The sequence below is a fragment of the Mustela lutreola genome, chromosome 5 (assembly GCF_030435805.1).
Source record: "Mustela lutreola isolate mMusLut2 chromosome 5, mMusLut2.pri, whole genome shotgun sequence".
Classification (NCBI taxonomy): domain Eukaryota; kingdom Metazoa; phylum Chordata; class Mammalia; order Carnivora; family Mustelidae; genus Mustela; species Mustela lutreola.
Genome location: NC_081294.1, coordinates 61,389,356 through 61,413,878, shown reverse-complemented (window position 1 = coordinate 61,413,878; position 24,523 = coordinate 61,389,356). Strand labels below are relative to the sequence as shown.

At 37.9% G+C, this 24,523-nt stretch overlaps 1 protein-coding gene across 7 annotated transcripts in view; it reads left to right on the top strand.

Annotated features, from left to right (window-relative positions):
* The window catches only part of FBXW11 (F-box and WD repeat domain containing 11), a 121,794-nt gene that overhangs the window by 69,339 nt on the left and 27,932 nt on the right, over window positions 1-24,523 (top strand). For 5 of the 7 annotated variants that reach the window (XM_059174300.1, XM_059174303.1, XM_059174304.1 and 2 more), the window contains 4 exons: window positions 9,621-9,683; window positions 12,784-13,009; window positions 22,102-22,288; window positions 23,205-23,295. In XM_059174300.1, coding sequence (XP_059030283.1) covers window positions 9,621-9,683; window positions 12,784-13,009; window positions 22,102-22,288; window positions 23,205-23,295 — 567 coding nt within the window. The remainder of the gene's footprint in view (window positions 1-9,620; window positions 9,684-12,783; window positions 13,010-22,101; window positions 22,289-23,204; window positions 23,296-24,523) is intronic. The other 2 variants (XM_059174302.1, XM_059174307.1) reach the window with 1 other exon arrangement.

The following is a 24,523-nucleotide window of genomic DNA, read 5'->3' as shown; positions in this document are numbered from 1 at the left end:
CTTTTAAGTATTTTCACAGCAAGAAGTAAAATTTACGTTTAGAACAGTAAAAAATTTACATTCAGATCTAGTATATGTGAGCATGTGTTTATGTGTAATTTATATGTATGTACACGTATACCTATTTATATATATGTTTTATATATATGTATTTGTGTGTATACAACATAACATATACTCCTAAGTCACCCCAATGTATGCTGTATTACCTTGTGAAATGTAAGACAATGGGGGAGGGTGCCTGGGTAGCTCAGTCAGTTGAGTGTCTAATGCATGATTTTGGCTCAGGTTGTGATCTTGGGGTCATGAGTTCCAGTTCTGTGTCGGGATTCTGTGCTTTACTTGACTGCTTAACAGGGAGTCTGCTTGAGATTCTCTCTCTCCCCCTTCTCCCCCTGCCACTCATACTCATGCTCTCCTTGCTCTCAACTAAATAAATAAATAAATCCTTAGGAAAAAAAGAAATCTTAAGACAGCATGGATTGTAGGAAATGCCATTATTTTATGTAGCGTTCAGAAAAAATCCTATCTTTTTAATTCAAAGATGCCGTTGATTATAAGAAATATCTCAGTTTCAGAGATTAAAATGAAAAAAGTGAAAAAATGTATGTTAGAATTGATAAAAGAGAGGATGTACATTGTGTTCTATTTCATTTTTTTAAAATGCTGGTTATCCATTAAATTGATACTATAAACCACAACAGGTTGCAAACTGCAATTTGAAAACATAATGAATCCTGACTCCTCTACTTTTCATAAAGATTAGTATGCATGAATTTTAGATGTAGGTGTAAAAAGGTAAAGTAAAAACTTCTAGGCTACTACTATATGGGAGAATATGACTTTAGGAGAAGAGATATTTCTTAAGCAGGATATAGAAATCACAAATTATAATAAAAGAAACAATGAATAAATTACACTTAATTAAAATTACTTCTCTTTATCGAAAAACACCATTGAAAGAATGAAAAGTTAAACCTCAGATAAAGAGAAGACCTTTGCAATAAACATCTTTGAAAAGGACTGCATTCTAGAATATACAAAGAATTTCTAGATATCAGTAAGAAAAGACTGGTTAAAAAAAGTCAAAAGCTTTCTTAAAAATTTTATTTATTTATTTGATAGAGAGAGAGAGAGCACAAGTAGGCAGAGCGGCAAGCAGAGGCAGAAGGAGAAGCCAGCTTTCTGCTGAGCTGGGAACCCGATGTGGGGCTTGATCCCAGGACCCCGGGATCATGACCTGAGTCAAAGTCAGAAGCTTCACCAGCTGAGCCACCCAGGCCCCCATAGTTAAAAGGTTTTTTAAAAAAACTTGTATTTGCTTTTATTTTATGCCATATTTATTCCTGGGCCACAAGTTTTTGTTTCTTCAGTTTATTTTTGGGATATTTTTTTTTTTCTTTTTTAAGATTTTATTTATTTATTTGACAGAGAGAGAGAGAGATCACAAGCAGAGAGGCAGAGAGAGAGGGGGAGGCAGGCTCCCTGCTGAGCAGAGAGCCCAATGTGGGGCTTGATCCCAGGACCCTGAGATCATGACCTGAGCTGAAGACAGAGGCTTAATCCACTGAGCAACCCAGGTGCCCCTTCTCTGCAACCTACCTCTTCTGATTTAGGAACAGTTCGCTTGTTTTCAATAAAAATCACCTCAATGTGGCAGGGTCTGTTCGCGTGTGGATTAATCTGGCCGTGAGCTCTGTAAGTTCTGTGCCACATCTTGGGGGCTTTGTTTACCTGGATGTGCTCAGTGACCAGAGAATGTACATCTAAACCCTTTAGTTCAGCATTGCTCTCTGCATTTTTAAGCATATGTGATAAAAATTCAGTACTCTTTTGGGCCACCAGCCCTGTATCTAGCCCCCCACTGTTTGGCCTGGACATGCCTAATAACTCTTTGCTACCACGGTAGCAATGGAGTGGCACGCATTGTTTCTGTCAAGTTCATCCTTCCACTACCTTGTGGCTTTTTGGTGGATATGCGTACTTTTGATGGCCTTAGCAGTTTCACAGGTCTTTTTAAAGTGAATATGAAGATTTGAATCTCTTGATTTGCAGCTCTTGATTTGCATGGTTTTGTGGGGTTTTCTGGGTAACGTGAATAATGAACCATTTTCAAAGATCAGCTTAGGCCACTTACAGAAATACCTGGTTCAAAACTTTAAAGTGTCACTTTACAAAAGAAGGTACCCAAATGATTGATAAATTTGGGAAAAGGTGTTCAACATTATTAGTCATCAGGCAAAGATATTGAGCCACAGAGAGATACTACTAAACACCCAGCAGAGTGTTAAATTAAGCAATGACAACAACAAACAAAAAAAAAACCCAAACCAAGCAAAAAAGTACACTCCATACCTGGTTAAAGAACAGCTAGAACTCACATACACCACTGGTGGGAGTGATTATTAGATAGAATTACTTCGAAAAACTTGGTAGTATAAATACTACCCTAGTGTAGACCCAATAGAAATACATACCCATCTACACCAGCAGATATGGCAGAATTATTTTAAATGCCAAAAGTAGAAGTTTTCATTAGCAGTAAAATGAATAAATAACTTTTGAATTAATATATAGCAGTTTTTGAAAAAGAATGAACTGCCGCTGAATTTAAAAATCTCAAATCATAATAAAAGAAGCCAGACTCAAAGAGTATATATGATATGAATCTGTTTATATAAGTTCAAAAATGAATCTGTGACTCTGCTGATATTAAAAAGATAGTGGTTAAAAAAGAAAGATAGTGGTTACCTTTAGGCATTAATGGCTGAGAGGTAATAGGAGGGAAGTGATAGGAGGGAAGTATTTGAGGCCCTGGTGATGTTCTTTATGTTGGTCTGAGTACTAGTTACACATGAGAATTAAGCCCTTTATTATATTATACTTCAGTATGAACTTTTAAAAAAGAATTAAAAATTTCTCTTGTGTTTTTAAGTGATATTCTCTTGTTGGACATTTACATTGTTTTCTGTTTTTCCATGTTATAAATTGTTGTAGCTACTATTTTATATACGTCTCCCAATTCCTTAGGATAAATTGCTGTAAGTTCAATTATGTCCAGTGTTATGCAGTACCTTTTGAAGTTATATATTGATAAATGTTCTCTGAAATGTAACAATTTATAATCCTACCAGAGAGCCCAATTCCTGTACAGTATATGGTAATAAAAGTTACTAACTTTAGTAGGTGAGAAATTGCATCTCTTTTTTGTTGTTGTATATGTTCATTTTTAATGGCCATTTAAATTTCTAGTTTAGAAGTATCTGTACTTACTCTTTGCTTATTTGGCTATTAAGAACTTCGTTTTGGTTTTCCCATTTATTAGAAATCTGTGTATAGTAAGTTATTTATCATACATTGTAATATGCCCCCAGTGTATTTGTTTTTAAACTTCATTGGTTATGATTACGATTATTGATTAGTTTGAATTTTAATGTAATCAAGCCTACATTTATTTCTGTGTTTGATATCCTGTTTAGACAGCCTTTCCTTTGTTCCATGAATTTAAAAAAAAAAAAGCTCCTGTATGCTTGCTTTTAGGAGTTTTAGGGTTATAGTTTTTCACATTTGATTCTTTATATCTATAGTATGTATATTGGAATGTAATATGAGGTAGCATTTTAGCTTTTATTTTTAATACTTTTTTTTTTAAGTTATCCCTTTCTCAGCAATTCAAAGCTCAAACTTTATCATATACAAATTTGTAAGTATAAATGAGTCTGTTTTTGGACTTTCTGTTTTGTTTCATTGATATTGGCTTTGCCAATTAAAGTACAACACTGCTTTAATTATTGTAGATTAAAAAATATTTTTAGTATCTAAAATTTAGTATCTAAAATTTTTAGTATCTAAAAGAGCATTTTCCTCTTTTAAAAAATAATTGGTGGTGAAGAAAGGAAGAAAAATTTTATTCTGTATTCATTTTTCCGGATACTTCAGTGTGATCTTGTTATGTGAGGTCAGTAATGGCAAATACCTACTTAGACATTTGAATGGAACTGTAGGTTAAATAAAATGATGTAGCAGTGATTTCTCACAACCTCCCAATGAATTTGTATTTTTAATTCTTATTTTAATTATATTGTAGAAATAAAACAATTGGTTTGTTCCTGTATTTTGGTATTTGTGTGGAGGGACAGGAAGGTTTTTGTTTGAGCTATATTTGACGATGGTGAGGTGTTGTTTTAAAAAGTCATGTATGCATAGATGTATTCGTGGCTCTCTTCCTTCTGAATTACAGGATTAGTATGAGAGAAGGGACTGCTTTTTTGGACAAGCTTGTCTCTTCTTTTTCCAAATGAATATTTCTGCCTCTTCAGTGATCTCATTTCCTAGCAATGTGTTGGTAAGATTTAGGTTTAAGGGTGCAGCATCTAATGCCAGATTAAGGGCCTGGGTGGAATTAACAATAACAACACAAATGTGTTTGCATTGTTTGCGCCAGTCATTGTTCTGTTTATCTTTGGAATTTCAGGTACATAGTAACTGGTAAACTATATTTTGACGTTTCTGCTTGCCTGATTTTAAATATACAATAATCTGTTCCTGATTTCTAACTGAAATTTCAGATTTCATCTGTGGCCCAGGATGCTCTATCAGTTTTGGTATTTTTTGTTGTTTTCTTTAACGTCCCGTGGAAAGTCAGGTGTTTGATTATTTTTGTTTGGTCTTTGTGATTTGTCTCAAAGACAAAAAGGTGTTTTAAACTAAAAAAAAAAAAAAAATTGTAACTTTTTTCCTTGATGTATTTTGTGGAATTTTATATTCAGTATGTAAAAGTTTGCCTTAAGCTCTTCATAAATTATGCCTTTTAGAGATTATTTTTTAAAAGATTTTTATTTATTTATTTATTTGACAGAAAGAGAGATCACGCGAGCGCGCGCGCATGCACACAAGCAGGCAGAGTGGCAGGCAGAGGCAGAGAAAAGTAGGCTCCTTGCTGAGCAAGGGGCCCCATGCGGTACTTGATCCCAGGACCCTGGGATCATGACCTGAGCCGAAGGCAGCTGCTTAACCGACTGAGCCACCAAGGTGTCCTGCCTTTTAGAGATTTTAAAAAACTTATTGTCACTCAGTCATCTGACTTGAATATTGTTCTCCTTGTACAATTAAGATTGTTGCTTTCCTTTAATTTGAATTTTCCTGTACTGTGTTTGCTCATTCCTTTTATTTACCCTTTGTGATTTTTGTTATGCTAACCGTTGTGGGCAGGAGAATGCCCAGATTCAATTTCATTTTATTAAAATTTCCTGGTTGCAGCCCATTAAATTAATTTCATAGGCTACAATCAGCAGTTGGAAGACAATGGAAAGTACATGGATTTCTGAGTAGAACAGACCTAGATCTGAGTCCTGCATCTCTCGTATACTGTGTGACTCTCAATCACTTACTTAATTCTCTGTTCTTCAGTTTTTTACTGTAAAATTGCAACATATACATTCATATTTTTTCTGAACATTAAAAGACAATGAATGAAACAAGCCTAGGTTAGAAACCCAATAAAGTGAGGTAGGAACATTTTGCATTATGTAACTGTCATTCTTAATGTCTTAAATCCCCAAATTTTAAAACAGTAGAGAAAACGGCAGAATGTTCCTGTGTTTTCCAGATCCTTTGTAGGGTTTTTTTTGTTTTTGTTTTTGTTTGTTTGTTTTTTGTTTTTTGGTTTTTTTTTTTTTTTTTTTTTTTTGGTTCCTCTCAAGAGTAAAGATTCTTTTTGTGCGAAAATCTTACATTGTATAAGCATTTCTCATCAGGAAACTCATAAGGTAGAGTTTGCAGCTTTTTTAAAGTAGGAAATTTATTCCTCTTACATAACTCTTGAAGTAGAGGATTTTCCAAGTGAAATATATTCTGTGTTAGTTGGTGGCACCTACTGGCAAAGATATATCACTGCTTAGAGCTTTTTGTACCTGTACGCAGACTCACCTCATGTAGTAAGTAGTCTGGGAAGGATGGTGGGGAAGAGGAGAGGAATATATTCTGTTTACCAAAGTGGTCATTTCCTTTGTCTCCCAGAAGCACTGGTCCAGTGAAGTGGGAAGGAGGAGGATTAGGCCACGTATTGCCTTAGTCCAGTGTTTGCCAATATGTGCTGAGCTATTGTTAAAATCAGGTATTATTATGAAAGGGAGGTGTCCATGTCCAACAAACTTGGGAAAGCTAGGTTAAACTATCTTAACCTGACTGGTACTTATGAGACATTTCTGAGCCTTTAGTGTCTTAATGAAATGAAGTGTATTTTAACCTTGGCGTGGGGGAGAGCCAGGTGTGTTTGTAGAGTATGGCGTTTGTCAAACTTTATTAGACCCTGGGGTCCTTTTTTGTATGAGCATCGAGATAGCACCTGAAATGACCAATAGTCATTTCAGTCACGTCAATAGTCCTGGCTGCTTCTTCCTAGATTGTGTCTTTCTTTGGCAGTGGTATCAGGATACGAAGGTCTGCATTTTTATTTACATGTAATGCTGCTTGGTAGTTGCAGGAAGAAAGAGATGATGATGAGAAGGGTAGGAAGTGAATAAGTCAGGTTGGTATTTCAAAGAACTTTCCTTTCCCAGAAGTGTTGGAGAATTAACGAGGGTTTCAGCTTTCAGATTGGCTTAACTCGGTTTCATCAGAGTGTGGATGTAGGAAAACACCTTCCTTTTCTTTTGGCAGACTCATTGTTTTTCTTACCTCACCCTTGAATCTGTGACCTTGTGTTTGTTTTAATCTTCAAGGAGTGAAAGTTCAAGTGCTTCAGAGAAATTGTGGCTCTTAAAAGAGAATTTTCTATTCGTGACATCCCTCCTATTCTCACAGTCCCATGTTGTAGGCTGAGAAAGATGGGAATAGGAGAGGAATACATTATACCTAGCAAAAGTGGGTATTGCCTTGATCTCTCAGAAATATTTGTCCAGTGAAGTGGGAGGAGGAAGGGACTATGCCATGTTAATGTCCTAGTCTAATGTTTGCCAGTATGTGCCGAACTATTATTAAGAGATGTAAAAGGGGATATCCAGGTCCAACAAATTTGGAAAAGCTGGATTAAACTAATTTAGCAGGTATAATTACAGGACATTACAGAGCCTTTAGTATCTTAATGAGATAGCTTGTGACTGTGTGTGTGAGGGGGTGGGGAAGGGAGAGGAAAACAAAGGGGGCAAGCTTGAGAGGAGAGAGCGTGTACAGGAGCATACAGCATTTGTCAGACTTGATGACTACACCCTGCGATCCTTTTCACTGTGAGCATCTCTTGTGTCGCCGGGAATCGTCTTTGGAAATGATCCTCTAATCAGTGTAGCTTGAGAGCAGCATCTTCCCTTTGGCATCTTCTGAAGGCGATATAAAAGACGTCACAAAGATATGTACGATGAGGGAGCTATTCCAGCCACCCTAAGGCTTTATTAAATACAATCTTATTAAAATTGTATATCTTTATTCACTTTTATCAGACCTTAAGAGAATAGTAGCCATTTTTATCAGAGGGGTTGTTTCTTTCTCAGCTGCTTAAACAGGCACCATTTCTCTGTTTTGGAATGAATGAAAGGAAGAATCAATTAAACTGTAAAGAAGGTTGTTCCTTGTGTAGTCCGTGGGGACTTCTTATTTGCTCCCTGAGTGAGGAAGATATTTGGGTAGCTTAGGTCAGAATAATAGTTCTGGTGGCTTCAGATTCCTGTATAACAAAAGTTTTTAGTTTAAAATACTACATTTATGCAACCTTCATACGTGTTCTGGGGTGCCTGAAGACAGGGGCAGGGACTTCCCATCTCTCTTCTACTTTATATACTTCACTTATCGTGTTTCCAGTAATGCTTTCTTCTTGTCACTCTCTTAGAACCCAGGACATTGTGACCTTGCAAAGATGGCTTTGTGACTACCAGTCGGACCCAGAAGATATGTACTGAGTCACTGTTCCCCTTTATTTACTCTGCTGCCAGCTTTATTAATCCCAGGTCCTTGTAGATAGCAGTAAACGGGAAATTACACGGAGAGAGAAATAGTACTTTTGTTTTTCTATTCTCCATTGTCTTCTTCCCATTCAAGATCATTTATCTGTCTGCACTCTAGACCTGTTTTGGCCCCTTGGACACATGGCTGTCCTCTCAAGCTCATAGTTGGCTTTCTCATACAGGGACCCTGGGTCTTCTCCTCCTCTCCCCAATTGTAGACCCTGGGACTGTGGGGCTCTTAAGATTTTATTGAGGGAGCCAGTGGATTTTCTCTATATGCAGCCATCTGGAGCTATTCTTTCAAAGTCTGAGGTTATGAAAGTATGAGAGGATAACAGTTGGGGGAAAGTAGTATCTTCAGAGCAAGGCGTGAACTGATTTTTTGGGATTCCAGTTACACATCAAGCACTGTGCTGGGGAGTCTCAGTCCTCACAACACTTTTATATGGTTTGTATTTGTCCGTGGGAAAAACAGCTTGCTCATGATTGATGAGCAACACACTGATGAGTGACCAGATTGTAATTTCAACTTCTCTCTGGTTTCAAGGCCTTTGACTTTTGTAGTACATCATACTGTGTCCCTCATCAGAGCTAGCTGTGTGTGACCTACAGAACACTAGTGTTCAGCAGTGTTTCTTCTGTCATTTACCCACATTGGGTTTTCAAACAAATTGTTTGAGAATACTGTGTGGGTTTTATGACTTGAAGAAAATAAAGGAAAAATAGGGAAATTTGGGGAGATAGGCTTATTCCCAAGGCAATAAACAGAATCTTGTAAACATTGATAACTTTAACAGGTCTGCAGGATCCCTTTGAATACTACTATGGAATGCTATAAAGTTTTTACCTTAATCTTAGAATTTTAGGCTTGGAAGGAATCTTAGAGGGACGTAAATTGTTATCCCTTTCAGAGCACAACTCTTCCACTTTCCCCTCTCATTAAGTTTCCATTTAGCTATTAGGTAGGAGCTTCAAAAGGGAAAATCCAATCATGTATAATCTCTAGTTAATGGGCATCTATTGAGCGACTAGGTCACAGAAAGAATAATTACACAGTGCCTCTTTGTGCAGGAAACACAAAAATCAAAAGCTAATGCATTCCCAAGGCAAGCCAGATTGTTACTGGCTACCAGCATCCTCCTCTTCAGGGAAAAGGTTGGGGCACACACCATGCTTGCTAAGGGAGATTGAAAAGCTGGTCCAGAAAAACAAGGTTATCAAGGGAGGAAAGAGAAAAGGAGAGAGGGCTTCTGGCAGTCCTAATTGCCAATGATGGTTGGGATGGTTTTCTGAATAGCAGACATTCTAGTAAATGTTTTGAGCAATCATCAAGAACTTATTGAGTCTCTGGGGCTTCTTGCCACATAAGTTAAAAAAATAATAGCAGACGACTGAGGTAGAGTCTCAGCCCCAGCCCCGTAATTCAGCCTGTTTTCTAAGCATGCCCAACCTTCATAAATAAAGACTTCATGCTTCCTTTTGTCCAGTCACTAACTGTCCTGATTTATGACAGATGAGCACAACCCTCTTGACCTAAAACGGCGTGTGTTAGTCACAAGCCAAACAGCTCTTGGGTTTGTGTCGGTACATTCTAGTTTGGGATTTCAAAATTATATTTTGGTGTAGTTATTTAGGATTTGCAAAACTTGGCATAATTCAAATAACCTGTTTTTCCCCCCTTAGAACACTTCAGTTATGGAGGATCAAAATGAAGATGAGTCCCCAAAGAAAAATACCCTTTGGCAGGTAGGAATGACGCGGCACAGATAAGGTAGCAGTTGACTTACTGTAGATAAGACGCTCCCTCCACTCCTGTTCACAATAAAAACAGGTGCCAAGCATTTTCCTTTGTGCATTTTTACTAATTTTGGAATCCACCCTATTTATTTTCTGTTCTTTTGGGAAAGAAGTGTCATTACGAATAGTAAAGAGTTTTGGAGTTATTACAAAGATTCTGAAGTGTCTGTAGCCTAAGATACTCAGTTTATTGCCACGGGCTAAGCCGAAGATGGTGTCCTTTTTCACCAGAATAGTACCGTGCCATACCAGTATATGCTTTGGTGACTTAGTCTTGCTACCCTCACCTTTCTCCCCCATTTCTTGTTAGTTTGCCCTTTTCTTTTAAACTCCCTTTTCTTCCCTTCTGACTCTGTTTTAGTCTACCCGGTCTCCTCCCAATCCCCCAGGGATGTGTGTGTGTGTGTGTGTGTGTGTGTGTGTGTATGTGTGTGTTGTGTGTGTGTTTTGCCAGGGGCGGGGGGTGTGCCAATGGGATATAAAGTTTCATGATTTGATCCTTTCATCAACCATTATGGTACAAATAACTTTTCCTTTCATAAAGATACTTCAAAGGCAAAACAAACCTGAATATGAAGAGAATAAAATAAAATATTCTCTGGGTTCATTTTATTTGAAACAAAAGGAGTAAATAAGTTAGTAAGAATAAAGTATGCCAACAAATTTAAGATGAAATGAAACAAAGTAAAGCAGTGCCAGGAAGATGCTTCTGGTCCCAGCAGGTGGTTAGAAGTAGAAATGTAAAATGTGCTGTAGAATTCTGCATTTGCCACTCTTTGGGGGAACTGTGTGCAGACTGACTTCTGTTCCTCTTTCACATTTGGTATTTTCCGATAGGATTCTCTTCATTTACTATTGATTTTTCAACTCACAGTGGCTCTGAACACTTGGCTTTTGGTTTTTCTTTAATAACTAGTTAACGGTATGCTAGTGCTGTAGGGAAGCTAGGTGGTTAGGAACCCTTCTGTCGATGAAATAATAACCCTTTTGCTTATCAAATGAGATAACCTTTTGCTTATCAAAAGTGAAAGTATTTTTTAAATTATATAGCAGTACACAAATGCAAGTTGTTACCATTACATCTAACCTGTTATGAAAGCAATTATTTTGACAAGTTATAAAGAACAAGATATAGAAAGAAAAGAGGAAGCTCTTTTTCTCCAGATTAGGTACTTTCAGCATTTTTGTGCATATCCTTTACTCTGTCTTTGTGTGCTCCCCTTCACACAAATAACTATAATGCTATATAAAATTCTGCATCTTTCTTTTTGTTCCTTAACATTGTTTCCTAAACATGTTTTCTTGTTACTAAAATCTTACTTTATAAATCTAATTTTAATGGCTATATTATAGTCCTCTGTGTAGATGCATTATTATTTGCTTTAACCATTTGCCTGTAGTTGGGCAGTTATTTCTAATTTTTCTGTTATAACGTTATGGTGAACACCCTTATACTTTAAAGTAGCAAAAATGCTCCTTAAACCAACAGATATTCACCACAGTGAGGAATTTTCATTTTTTCTGACTGTTTTGAATGTTGAGTTTTAAGGTCTGTTAGAGAGAGGTCTTATTACAAGCAGCATCAACAATTGCTGTTCAGTGCTGCCCTCTGGTGGTACCCAGTGTCAGTGAGCTGACACTCACCCAAATGACAAGGGAAAAAAACATTCCTAGAGAAGGAAGGTGATAAGATAAATGGGGTGGGAGCTGAATGCTTTCCGACTGTGTAACTCTAAATGTGGACATAAAAACTTGCTTCACGCAGGTATGATGTATAAGATTTTTATAAGGAAAGCCAGGTTTCTCTGAATACTTACGAAGGATATCTTCTTTCTGGGATGGATTCAGTCCATTGTAAATTAGGAGACATAGTTGATAACAAAGCTCTTGGTTCTTCCTGTGTAAAACTTCTGTGATAAGCTCCTAATAGAATCAATGCATGTTCATAATATAACTCTTAAGTTCCCAAAATTCTCTTCTCTGCTAGTCTTTTTAGTATTACACATGAAGGGGCTATCAAACGAGTGATGGGCAGATAGCTTGGCAAATGTTTGACCAAGGCATGGAGGTTGTTTTTAAGCAGGGATGTTACAGAGTCCTACAGCATCAGTGGCAGTTGTGGCTTCAGTCTAGGGATTCTGATTTTGGGAGGGGGGAGCTGTTGTCAGATGCAGTGTATGTAGTTTTCATTTGTAGAACAATATGCTGGTTTTATGCAAGGACCATGTAGATTTGATGAGAAATACACAGTTAGTGTAGGAGTTTCTAAGGATCATTTCAGGAGTATGTATGTGGTTTGCTCTGGGTCACTTCTGGAGTAGGTGATCAAAAAAGGGAGTGAAAGTCTAAATTTTTTTTGCCAGCATTTTAGTAGCCCTGGAAACAATTTGGAGATGGATTCAGTTTTTAGACTGAATTGCTTTCAGGTTTCTTCATTAGATAGACCACTGGTTTTCAAAGAGTGGTCTCTAAAGTGTGTTCTCTGGACCAGCAGCATCAGTACCACTTGGGAACTTGTTAGCAATGCAGATTCTCAGGCTGCATTCCAGACCTGTAGAATGAAGACATCTGTGGTGGAGCCAGACAGTCTGTGAGTTAGGAAGCCCTCTTGTTACTCTGATGCACACAGGTGTGAGACCATTGGCATAGATGAATATAGCATTGACTTTGGTCTTTGGCGAAGTAAAACAAACAATCCTTGCTTCTTGGTCAAGTCGAGCAAGTTTTCTAAGATGGTCATCTCCAGTGTTAGTTATCTAATAGCCACATGTTTTTTGAATAAGCTTTGGAGAATGATGACATGAGACACCATTTAGCTGTATAAATAGCTGTAAATTTGACATTTACTTTAGAGACTAATTTGAGGACACAGGCCCTGAAGACATTTTAAATTACTTCATGAATTAATGAAGGAATGAGTTTGGTTTTAAGGTATAACTAGCATTTTAAGATTAAATGCACAGGGTAAGAAATGTTTCTGATGAAATATTAATTAGATTTCTTTTCCTTATCAAACTAATTAATTTTTTTCTTTATTTTTCTAAAATAGATAAGTAATGGAACATCATCTGTGATCGTCTCCAGAAAGAGGCCATCAGAAGGAAACTATCAAAAAGAAAAAGACTTGTGTATTAAATATTTTGACCAGTGGTCTGAATCAGATCAAGTGGAATTTGTGGAACACCTTATTTCACGAATGTGTCATTATCAGCATGGACATATTAACTCTTACCTGAAGCCCATGCTGCAGCGGGACTTTATCACCGCTTTACCAGGTAACTGTCCTTGTGTTTTAAAAGGCTGAGCAGTGGAAGAATGTCCAGCCCAAGGGCCTAGGTGGAGCTGAGTCGGTATTTGTAAAATGAATGAATGAGTACAGTGTGATTACAGTGTGAGTTTCTTTGGGATCCATACTGTATTTTAATATATGGCACTTGAAAAGGAGTTGCAGTGTAGCATCTCTATAGGAAGTGTAGGCGGTTTCTGCAATTAATGTGTTGGTCTTTGGTCATATTATTGTTTTATTTAATGAGTTAATGCTATGTGGTTAGTTTCAATGTAGTCTATATATACTCTGTATTTTGCTTTTATAAGTAATTTAAAAAATACATGAGGCAATTTATCCTACAGTGTTTGTGTTTAAGAAATGTCCTAAAGTTTAGGATGATCCTTTGTACTTGAAGTGACATTTAGGATAGGGAATGGCAAAAATGTATGGGAAAAACTGATGGCACGTCTTTATCACATCTTTTGAAATCTATTTCTGCATCTTCTCCCTCACTGTTTCTCCCTCTCTCTCTCTCTCTTTTTCCCTATCTTCCCCACACCCACATATTCCTGGATAAGTTTACTTTGATTTAAAAAAAAAAAAAAGACTATTTTTTTTTTTGAGTAGTTTTAGGTTTATAGTAAGATTGGATGGAAAATACAGAGAATTCCCATATTTTCCATATCTTCACCCCAGCCCCCTATCACCATCCCATCCAGTCTCCCCAGTATTAACATCCCATCCAGAGTGGCTCATTTGTTATATAACACATAGGCCTATATTGACACATCATCATCGGCCAAAGCCCATACATTACATTAGGGTTCCCTCTTGGTGTTTTACATTCTGTGGGTTTGGGCAAATATGTAATGACATGTATCTATCATTATGATTCCTATAGAATAGTTTCACTGCTTTAAAATCCTCTGTGCTCTCCCTATTCCATCTCCCTTTGATTTTTTATTTTTCATTAATTCTCTCTTTTGTCTCTGTTTATCCCTCCTCCTCCTCTTTCAATTTTAGATGTAAATTTGGCTAGGTAAGATAGATTTCACTTCTGAAGAGAATGGTAGCCAAAATGTTTTCTTCTAATATGGTCAGTGTAGTCTAGAGGGTACAACTGCTCTGCCAGGGTGGACCTAGAAAAATGGCCAGGGATCAGACAGTGCCATTGCCACCAGCCCTAACCTGTTACAGCTTCTGGACAGCTCTTTAAGGAGTAGCTCTGCCCTTAGCCTATCTGTGATTGACCGTGCATTAGGACTTCATATTCTAAGGATTTCCACAACAAATAGGACCTGGGCTCAGGTCTCAGGGCAGCTTCGAATTTCTAATCTTTCTTCTAAAACGTGTTAGTTTACTTTCTACACTGGGAGTGTTTAAGGATATTTGAGAGTTAGCTTAGAAAATTTTGACTTTCCTGTTGTTTTTATGCTGAAATGTAGCATTGTTTGCCCCATTTCATGCATTAAAATTTCTAGAAAAGAAAACAAGAATCCTCTCTTTCTAGAATTGTATAGTCTTTAATTGCTAAGAGGGATCTCAGCCATCACTTAATCCTCTTTTTTTTTTTTTTTTAAGATTTTATTTATTTATTTGACAGAGATTACAAGTAGGCAAGAGAGGCAGCAGGGAGAGAGAGGAGGAAGCAGACTCTCTGCAGAGCCGAGAGCCCGATGTGGGGCTCGATCCCAGGACCCTGGGATCATGACCTGAGCCGAAGGCAGAGGCTTTAACCCACTGAGCCACCCAGGCACCCCAGTCCTTTCTCATTGTATAGACTGGAAATCCCGCGATCAGAGAAACTGCATGAGATGGCAAAGATCATACGTCTTGGTTATTGTGTTGATTATGTGGGTCATGGTGGGGGCTGGTTCAAAAGTTAGTGCAAAGGCTAAAATCATTGTAGTTAAGATTATTCTGGAAAATCCCTTAAATTGGCCCTAAGTATAGAATACATGTTTACAGCCCAGTTCAGTAATAATTACTTTTACGTAGGAGAGAGAGAAACAGATAATGGTTTTAACTGTATGAGAGGGAAGGAGGGTGAGGGGGTCAGGGAGAGGGAATTACAGGCGGGTGTAAGTAAGGTGAGCGAGCCTGTGGTGCGGTGTCCCTGGTGTGTGCGGTGCCAGGACTTACAGCCCTTGTGGCAGCCAAGCCTTTTTGGATTCACATTGCATCTCACATCAAGAAAAGATAGGGCAGTTTTTAAAGTGGATGATTGTATTTGTTCTTCAACAATGCTTTTAACTAAATGAAGTTATGCCTTCATTTTTCTCAGGAAAATCTGTTGTTTCTTTCTTTCTTTTCTTTTCTCTCTTTTTAAAAAATTTTTTATTTTTTTGCTTTCTACTGTTTGGGTTTTATTTTATTTTTTTGCCTGTAATTTGCTTCTCAGACATCTTAGAGTCCCAACTCATCTTATATGTTTACAGAATATCCACCAGGTGGCACTGTTGAAGTTCTCTTGCTTTGCAGAGTGTAGTTCAGAGGCAACCCCTTTTCTTGGGGAGTATATGGTCTTGGACGAGAGACAGAACAGATGAACATGTGTTATGTATATAAATATGGTTAGTATAATTGCATACAATTCAGTTTTCATTACAGCGAATTTTAAGGCATTGTCCATATCTCTGTTAAAGTAGAATTTTGTGGTATTGAATATTACATGAAATGAATGGACCATTGGCTGGGACATGGAAATATTTTTGTTAAAACGCTATTTGTTTTAACAGGATTTGATATGAACATATATACATATGTCAGGATATATCATACATATGAATCTAATAGCTGGGGACAAGCTGGCCTAGTTGATTGTGTTCGTGTCGAGTAGACTTGGATTAAAACTGGCGTTGGTTCCTTAACACAGACCCTGCTTTAAGAGTATTAGGGAAGAAACAGGTCTATGTGTATGTTCATACATAAATTTAATAATGTGTGGAGCAACTTACTAATCACTATTCTAATTTGGTGTTTAACTTTTATTGTAGATGATCTTGAGTTTGAAGTTTTACTCTGTTGAAATTGTCAATCTAAGACTTTTTTTTGATTGTAGAATCTATTAATTCTATAAAAGTTGTCTATAGTTCTCGCTTTTAAATGCTTACTGTGAATATCATACCTGTCAGTATAAAGAAAATGGAAAATGTTTGTGGTCTCTGGCTCCTTTTGGTTCAGTGGAAAAAGTGATAATTATGATATGCTTTTCTAAAAATCATGGTAAATGTTTAGTCTGCAATGTCAATTTCTGCAGGCTAAGTTTGTGGTTTGTGAGAACTGTTGTTAAAGGGAAAATTTATACCATTTGAAGTAGAGGCAGATTGTACTTCAAAGAGGATGATAAGCACTGGCGATCCTTTTGGTGAGGTATCTAAGCAATTAAGAATTCTGAAACACTTAGCTTCCTGGCCGTGGTTTATTCATTTGTCTTATCCCCAAGTAAGGGTGATAAACTGTTAGGGACTGTAAATGTGACAGACTAGATCAAAGGTCCTGGGAGATGAGGAAGGACCAGAGCATAGCTATGGCTTTTTAGGCTGGATACAGGGCCAAAGACCAGCATGACAGAGGGGAGAGAGCTTGGGTCTTGAATTTACACAGCCTCTAAGTTTGAATCCCAACCCCTGCACTTAATAGTTCTATGAACCCAGTTTTTGAAGCCTCGGTTTCTTTTATTTGTGGGAATAATAATAATAATAATACTTCATGGGATATTATGAAGATTAAAAACAATGTACGTAATATGCCTGACATATAGTGGGTATTCTGGGGATAGTAACTTTAAAAAGGGAAAAAAAAAGTCTGGGAGAGGCAGGAAACACCTGCTTCTCCAGAGGTAATGATTTGTTGCCGGGAAGTTTTAATTATTCACCCACTAATTTCTGAATTGATTCATCCTGACATCATATAGGTAGGTGTTTACACCACTTTGTCGGTACAACTAAATATTGGGCTTTGTGACCTGAGTGTCATTTCACTTCAGTTCTGTCTGAATCTTTAGGTTTGTGTATTTCAAGTTAAAGACATCCATTGATGTTGCTATTGCTGTCAGCAGTTGCATTGTTTTTTCTTTCAAAAGGTTTCTGATTTCAGATTTTACAACTAGATCTGTGACTAGGAAGGGACAGCAGGAGTGGTTGGGGAAGGAAGTTTCTTTGCAGCTGCTCTTCAAACTGTGTCTCTGAAATAATGAAAGTTACTGTAATTGTATGATCTAAGCAGCTGTGTTAAAACTGGCTGTTGTCAAGGGCCTTGAACTGATGTTACACAGTTGAGTTTTATTTTGATACAGTGTTATTTACATATTGAGCTTTGAAATTTGTGCCTTTTAATTCTTTTAATTTATTATTGAAATTTTTCCAGACCTTCATCTGGTGCCTGTAATTAGCAACAGAAGCACTTTCACAGCACTGTGTGTGCCCTATTCTGGCCTCATTTTCTGAAACCATAAGGTGTCCCCTTGTTGCCTTGGGAAGGGGGGTGGCGGTGAGAGATGGGGGAAGTCTTAGCAGGATAGAGCCAGGGAGAGCCAGATATTGATTGGTACTTAAGAAATGCTTAGTTTTAACACCTCAAAGCACATTTTAGCCGGGGCAAATGGACCCCCTTACTCAGTAATTTCTTTGTCCTGAATAGGCTTGAAATGAGAAGGTTACATGGTCTGCATGGCTCTGAGGACAGCTATTCTAAGGTGTTCAGATAGAGGTGGTGGGATTCCTCTACCCTCAACACATAAGGAATTGAGACTTAACACCAGCAGTGGACTTGGTGCTTTGCTAGAGGAGGTGCACAGCATTTTCTCTGCAGCAAATAGTAAAGAAAGGCAACATTGCTTCGCTTTTTGATCAGTGATATCAGCTCAGGGGATTCAGGGATGAGGGAAGGAGAATAGAGACTGACATTTAGCAAGTACCAGTTCTGTTTCTGGCTCCTTAATAACCTTCTCCTGTTAACTTTCCCAGCGAAGACTAAGTAGTTCATAAAGTGAGCGTACTGAGAGCAGAGGTGAGTGTCAGAGGGTTATTGTGCAGATTATATCAGATCATCCACTGTGGCCATTGAATATCATTCTTGTTTTATGGAAGACAGATCCAAAAAGTAAAACTGATGTGCTTCAACCCAGGTTCCCAGGTTATCTGACTCTACAGCCAGTGTATTTACCAAGAGACTAGAAGATGCTGCGTCCTAGAATGATGTTATGAATTTCAAGTATTATCCAAGGAAAGTAAATCTCATAGATGTTATAGACACTGTACTGAATTGGAGTGATGGCATTTTAAAAGAAGAGGAAATATGTGTTAGAGATTTCCTTTTTTTTTTTTTTTTTTTTTTAAGATTTTATTTATTTATTTGATAGAGAGAGCAAACACAAGCAGGGGGAGTGGGAGAGGGAGAACCAGGCTTCGTGCTGAACATGGAGCCCAATGCAGGGCTCGATCCCAGGACTCTGAGATCATGATCTGAGCCGAGAGCAGACACTTAACTGAGCCACCCAGGCGCCCCAGGTTAGAGATTCCCTTATGCAGAAACTCAGTAATAGTCTAATGGTGAGCCATTGAAAGGGGGAAAAAATCAAAGAGGACTAAAAAGGATATCATGGCTATCAAGCAATAGTTCCCAACCCTTCAGAATTCTCTGGGGGCACTTAAAAACACAGATAGTCCTGGTCCTCACCATCTAAAGATTCTGTTTCAGTAGACCAGAAAAAAATGTCTAGGGAATCTGTTTTTGTTGCTTGTTGTTTTTGTTTATTTGTTTTAAAGATCATTTGCCCTAAGTGACTCAATTAAAACCATACAGGCTTCTGAGAACCAGCTTCTAGACCACCCAACCAGGTGAAAGATTTGGATGATGCTTTCCCAGTTCATAGGTGGTGGGGATGTTGCAGTCATTGAGGAAGTTGCATTGAAAAAGCAATGATCTGATGCATTCTTGTCTCCTATTCATTTCCTCTCTCAGAGAGCAGGGGACTCACTGGGGTAATTAGTTAGGGGTGTGTTTATGACTAATTAGGGGGATTTGGTTAATGATATGGAAATAAACCAGATCTTGAAAGGTGAACGTGTTCTCATAGGACGTGTAGAAGATAGTCAGGTAGGTATCCAGAATTAGAAAAATTCAGAGAAGAGCTAAATTTATTAGCCCATGACTCGAAAAACTTAAAAAAAAAAAAAAAAAAAAGGAACATAGAAGTCTGAGAGATTCTGAAATTTGAAATTCTTGTTAGTAATTTGTTAGTCCTAGCAGTGGAGAGCTACAAGTATGACTGTATGTGATTGTCCATGGATTTTCCTGATTTTAAAGGAAAAGATGGAAGGAAGGGGCACATGTTCATGGAGATACACAAAAAGGAAACCAAAGCTCCTGTAAATGAGCAGACCTAAAGACGTTGTGTGCCAGGATAGTGACAGGACCTGTAGTTGTGATTTTCAGAATTGTGGAGCATTGAGAAGAGGCAGAGCTCCTGAGTACAATTGTGCCCTTTACGTCTTGTACAAGTATGTTCTGTAGCCCTGCGTGATAGCACCCTGAGATGATTTTAAGAACTAGAGAAGTAGAGATGGGTGTGTTATTTGGGGGATATTGGCTGATAAATTTAATGTTACACTCTAGCAGACCTTTAACATAGATGATCAAAGTTAAATAATTTGCAGCTGAAAAGACTCTGTAGGGTTCTGTAAGCCTAGAAGGATGTATACAGAATATTAGGAGCCTGAGAGGATTTAGGGATTAAGACTTTTCTGCTGATAGGGATTTTATTATTTTTCCCTAATGAACCTGGGTTATATATGTTTAAAAAAAGGGACACAGAGCAGCTACTTGCAACTTGTAAACAAAAAATGTAATACCAACTTTATGGAGTAAGCCCCAGCAAGAAAATACAAAGAGTAGCCACACCAAATTCACCTAACTTTGGGGTGGGGGAGGGGGGTAAGGTTATCAGATTAGTGAGTCAGAACAATGTTGTGAAACATTCATTGTTTCAATGAATGTTTTTCCAACATTCATTGAAATGTAGGGTCTTTATATGGGACAGAGTTTCTCCAAATATTCCAACAGTGAATAGGGAGACTTTGGCTGGACAATAGTACATCCAGATGGTTACAGAACTAGTGACTCAGTATTGGTATGTGTGAGTATTTCATGAATGGACCCACAGAAGCCTGGATAGAAATCTCTAGAATCATGGGTGCTGTCCTTGGTTCTGATCCATTTAACATTTTTGCCAAGAACTTGGGATAAAGACTTAACTGCATTTGACCATCATGCAGATTTTTGGTGTGGAATACCCAGTCTTCTGGAGGATGGAATCAGAATTCTAGAGGCTGACATGGAAGGGTCAGATCAAGCTTCAAAGGTGAATTATAGCAAGGATGACTATAGATTCCTGCATGAGGCTGCCCTTAATCTCTCCATTAGAACGAGGTGGGGTGTTAAAATAGATATTGTTGGGGAACAGGCCTAGGAATTTATTTTAACTTATTGCCATCTTAGGAATCTACCGTGATAGGACTACTAGATAAAGGCAATGTAATTTTCGCACCAACTGTAATATAATGACATGTACAAGAAAAGATCGTGGTTTCATTGTAGTCTTCATGATCAGATCAGAGCTTGGGTATTAGCTCTAGACTAGAGCAGGGCTATTAGTTTATGAAAGGCTTGTAAACCACAGTCATCAGAATAAAGTGTCACTCTCAGAGTTGAAGACAACATTAGTTTGGAAAGCATTTTAATGCATCATCTCATTTTGATATTTTCAAAATAGAGATTATCCCCGTCTTATACAGATGGGAAAGTTGAAAGACTTACCTGTATCCTGCCAAGTTAGTGCTGCTATATGGCTTCTTTTTATCTTGAAAAAGAGAGCAAATATTAATCCTGTATGGTGTTTTGTTGTCTTTAAAATCTTTTCATAGAATTCTTTTATTTGATTCTTACTGGTTGTGTGAGAAAGGACAGTGGTTACTGGTGATTACCATTTTGTAGCAGTAAAAGACCAAGGGCCGGTTAGGTTATATTTCAGTATTTGTTTCATGTCAAAGAAGTGCTACTTGGGGAACCTAGACTTGAAATTGAAATTTTCTGCCTATATGTTTAGTGTTCCCACCACTGCAGTAGGCCTGGGCTTTATGTTTTGTAGCTACAGGGGACTTGCCTAGAACCACAGGCTGGGAGTTTGCAGGTGGCCACAGTGTTGACCATGGTGATTTCCTTACTAGATGGCAGTGTCAGGCGGACTCTTTATCTTGGTTGTCTTTGGGAGGACCCTTGTGAGGTGTGGGATAAGCCTCTTAAGGGTGAAGAATTTGTAGACATGTGTGGTTCTTGCTTTTGAGGATTTTACCTCCATAAGGAGATGAAGAAATGATTGACAAAAATACAACTAAGGAGACCTGACTTTAACTCTTAACTTTTCATCAGCTTTTTAAGCTGTGTCGGTGTTTCACTTTGTCTCCTTGGCTCCGAGGGAGTCACGTAGGTTGTGTATTAAGAGGGTGATTTGTTACAAGAGACGGTAAGTCAGAGGGAAAAGGAGCGAGATCAGAGTTGCAGTCTAGGCTTTACTACTCTATAGTTGTGAAACCTTGAGGACTTTACGTCTCTGCATTTCATCTGTAAAATTTGAGGAATTGCTGTCCTGTAGTGGTTTTGTAAGAGGGTTGTGTAAAAGAAAATGCAAGCAAGTCTTTTTTTCATAGTATCTGAAAAATAGAAAACCGTCCAGGATCGGTTTTTACAGTCAGGAACTGTTATGAGAGGCGCGCGCACACACACACACACACTTTTTAAAGTAAGTTCTGTGCCAGACATTGGAGTTGAACTCAGTGACCCTGAGATCAAGAGTTATGTGCACTACCCACCAAGCCAGCCAGGCGCCCTGCCCTCGATTGTTTTACCTTCAAAACTCAGAACTAAGAAGAAGCATATGTATTTATGTACTCATGCACTTGTATATCTGCAGAACTTTTGCTATTACTCAAGTATGTTACCTGGTTTAGGATTTCTTTATTCCTTGTCCCTTTACAGGAATGGTGACTGGTACATTTCCATCTCCCTTCCCATTCCTTCACTGACTTTTCTATTTTGTAGAGCAAGGCTTAGACCACATAGCAGAAAACATTCTTTCTTACCTGGACGCCAGGTCTCTGTGCGCAGCAGAGCTGGTATGTAAAGAATGGCAGCGAGTGATCTCTGAAGGAATGCTTTGGAAGAAGCTTATTGAACGAATGGTGCGCACTGACCCTCTATGGAAGGGGCTTTCAGAAAGAAGAGGGTGGTAAGTTCTTGGATTGCCTGTTTCCTTGGAAAAAGCTTCCTGGACATGGTTCAGCTGCCCAAATAAGTAGTTATACTTGCCAAATGTGTTGCCCCATTTTCAACAGGTGGGGAGAGGAGTGTTCTGGAGGGGTGGCGGGGGGTAGACGGGTGGGTGGGAGTTAAAGCTGTTAGAATAATTCCTTTTGCAATGCATATTTCCTTTATAAGTATTAACCGCTAGGAAGTAGTATATAGTTTGAATGAGTAATTTGGCTTTTCAAACCTATTTATTTATTTATTTATTTATTTTAAACCTGTGTATTTATGGTTTTCCTTTCACACTATTCTTAGGTGATGATACTATTAGCAAGAGATAGATAAGAAAAAAAGAAAATATGAGAAAGGCAAATAACGCTATTTGCTATTTGTCACTGCTTCTGATTAAAGATACAGGAGGCACAGTGGGCAGGAGTTTTCAGATAACCCATTAACTTATATATAGCTTTATAGCTTTGTACATCCATGTAACCTGGTCCAGTTAGCACAGAGAGTGTTACAGGTGGAAGTACAGGTCGCTATGTGAGTAAGGGTTAGGGCTGTGTATTCTTCAAGGGAGGAATTTTGATGTGTATCAAGTAAGGTTTTTCACAAAGTTACATTAGCATTTTTTATTAACTTAAAGAACGGAAGGCTATATTAATATGTGTTGGGTGTTCAGGAAATAAAAGGCCAGGATTATGATACGGAGCTGGAAATGGAAGTATGCTTGTGTCTAACGTGTGATTTTAACGGTCAGAAACCCTGCTTTTGAACTGTTAAAGTTCAGTGCAAGTCAAAAGTCTTGAAAGATACAGTATCTTTGTAAGCACCATGTTTAAATAAAATTCACCCTTTTATGTGCAAAAATGTAACATCTGTTTGTTTTTATTTGCCAGGGATCAGTACCTGTTTAAGAACAGACCTACAGATGGCCCTCCCAATTCATTTTATAGGTCATTATACCCAAAGATTATCCAGGATATAGAGGTAACTTAATGATTTATCTGTTTTATGGACTCTTTGTGTCTTGTTCTCAACTTTTTATGTTGCCTTAGAGTGTTTTTTGATCTAAAAACATGGAGCTAGTAATTTTTTTAAGTTGAACTCTTGAAGCAAATGTGTCATAATCGGTGTATAATCTGCAGCCATTCTTCAGAGTAGATAATACCTTTTAGTAAAAATGATCTCTCTTTCCTGAAACATGAATTACGCCTGTGAGGTTGTCAGTTAATTAAAACCTGAACCCAAAGTCAGCTTTTTATTCTAATTTGATAAATTTTCCAAAATCCAAGGCACGGTTTTTCAGGTCAGCACTTTTACATTCTTCAGCCATCTCAAGGGAACTGGAGAAGGCATAGTCTCGGCTTCCTCTGTAAATTTCCCATAACTTTTTTCATAAAAGTGACTCAAATATGATTCTAAGCAATAGTTAAGTGGGTTTTATAGAGCAAATTATGCTCCTGGATTTTGGATGTGAGTGTAACTTCACCAGACCAGTAAAACTCTGTAAACTTGATGAGAAACATTGGAGATGTTTGATATTATTCATGTGTTCTAATTAGTTCAGTTTTATTATTTAGCCCTTTTCCTTGAACCAGGAAAGACATGCATAGGCATTTCTCATTAACTCTTTCACATGTGTTCATGGCAGGTCTCAGTTACTTCACTATTTCCTCCTTGGTGAAAGGCTTAGCCTATGCTAGGCAGTGCTGTATCACCCATAAAGTTATACTCAGTTTCCCAAATGTGAAGTAATCCTCTCCTCCAGGTGATGGACATAAAAGTTATTGTGCCAAAATTCATTATTGCAGAAACATGCGCCTTTTGGGGAGTCCCCTTTTCCCCCTTTAAGACAGATGTGAACTGATGGAATCATTAGGTTAATGGTAAATCTCAGTGTGACTGGAATATATTTAAAACACAAACCCTTGTCTTGAGTATACAGCTCCCTAAAATGAACTGTAAAGTAATCTCTTAGGGAAAGCTAAATAATAGAAAACTTCTGCCTGACAAATCATAAAGTTTAGGAATTAATTGATCCATTGGCAGCTCAAAACTTAGAATAAATTGCTCCTATAGTGTAGGAGCTGAGACACAGTGTTAACTTGAATCTTACGTTGAGAGGGGTGTGTGTGTGTGTGTGTGTGTTTCAGGGGAGAGGGACTGTCTCTTACTCCAAGATAGTTGTTCTCAGATATTGCTTGTGCATATATAT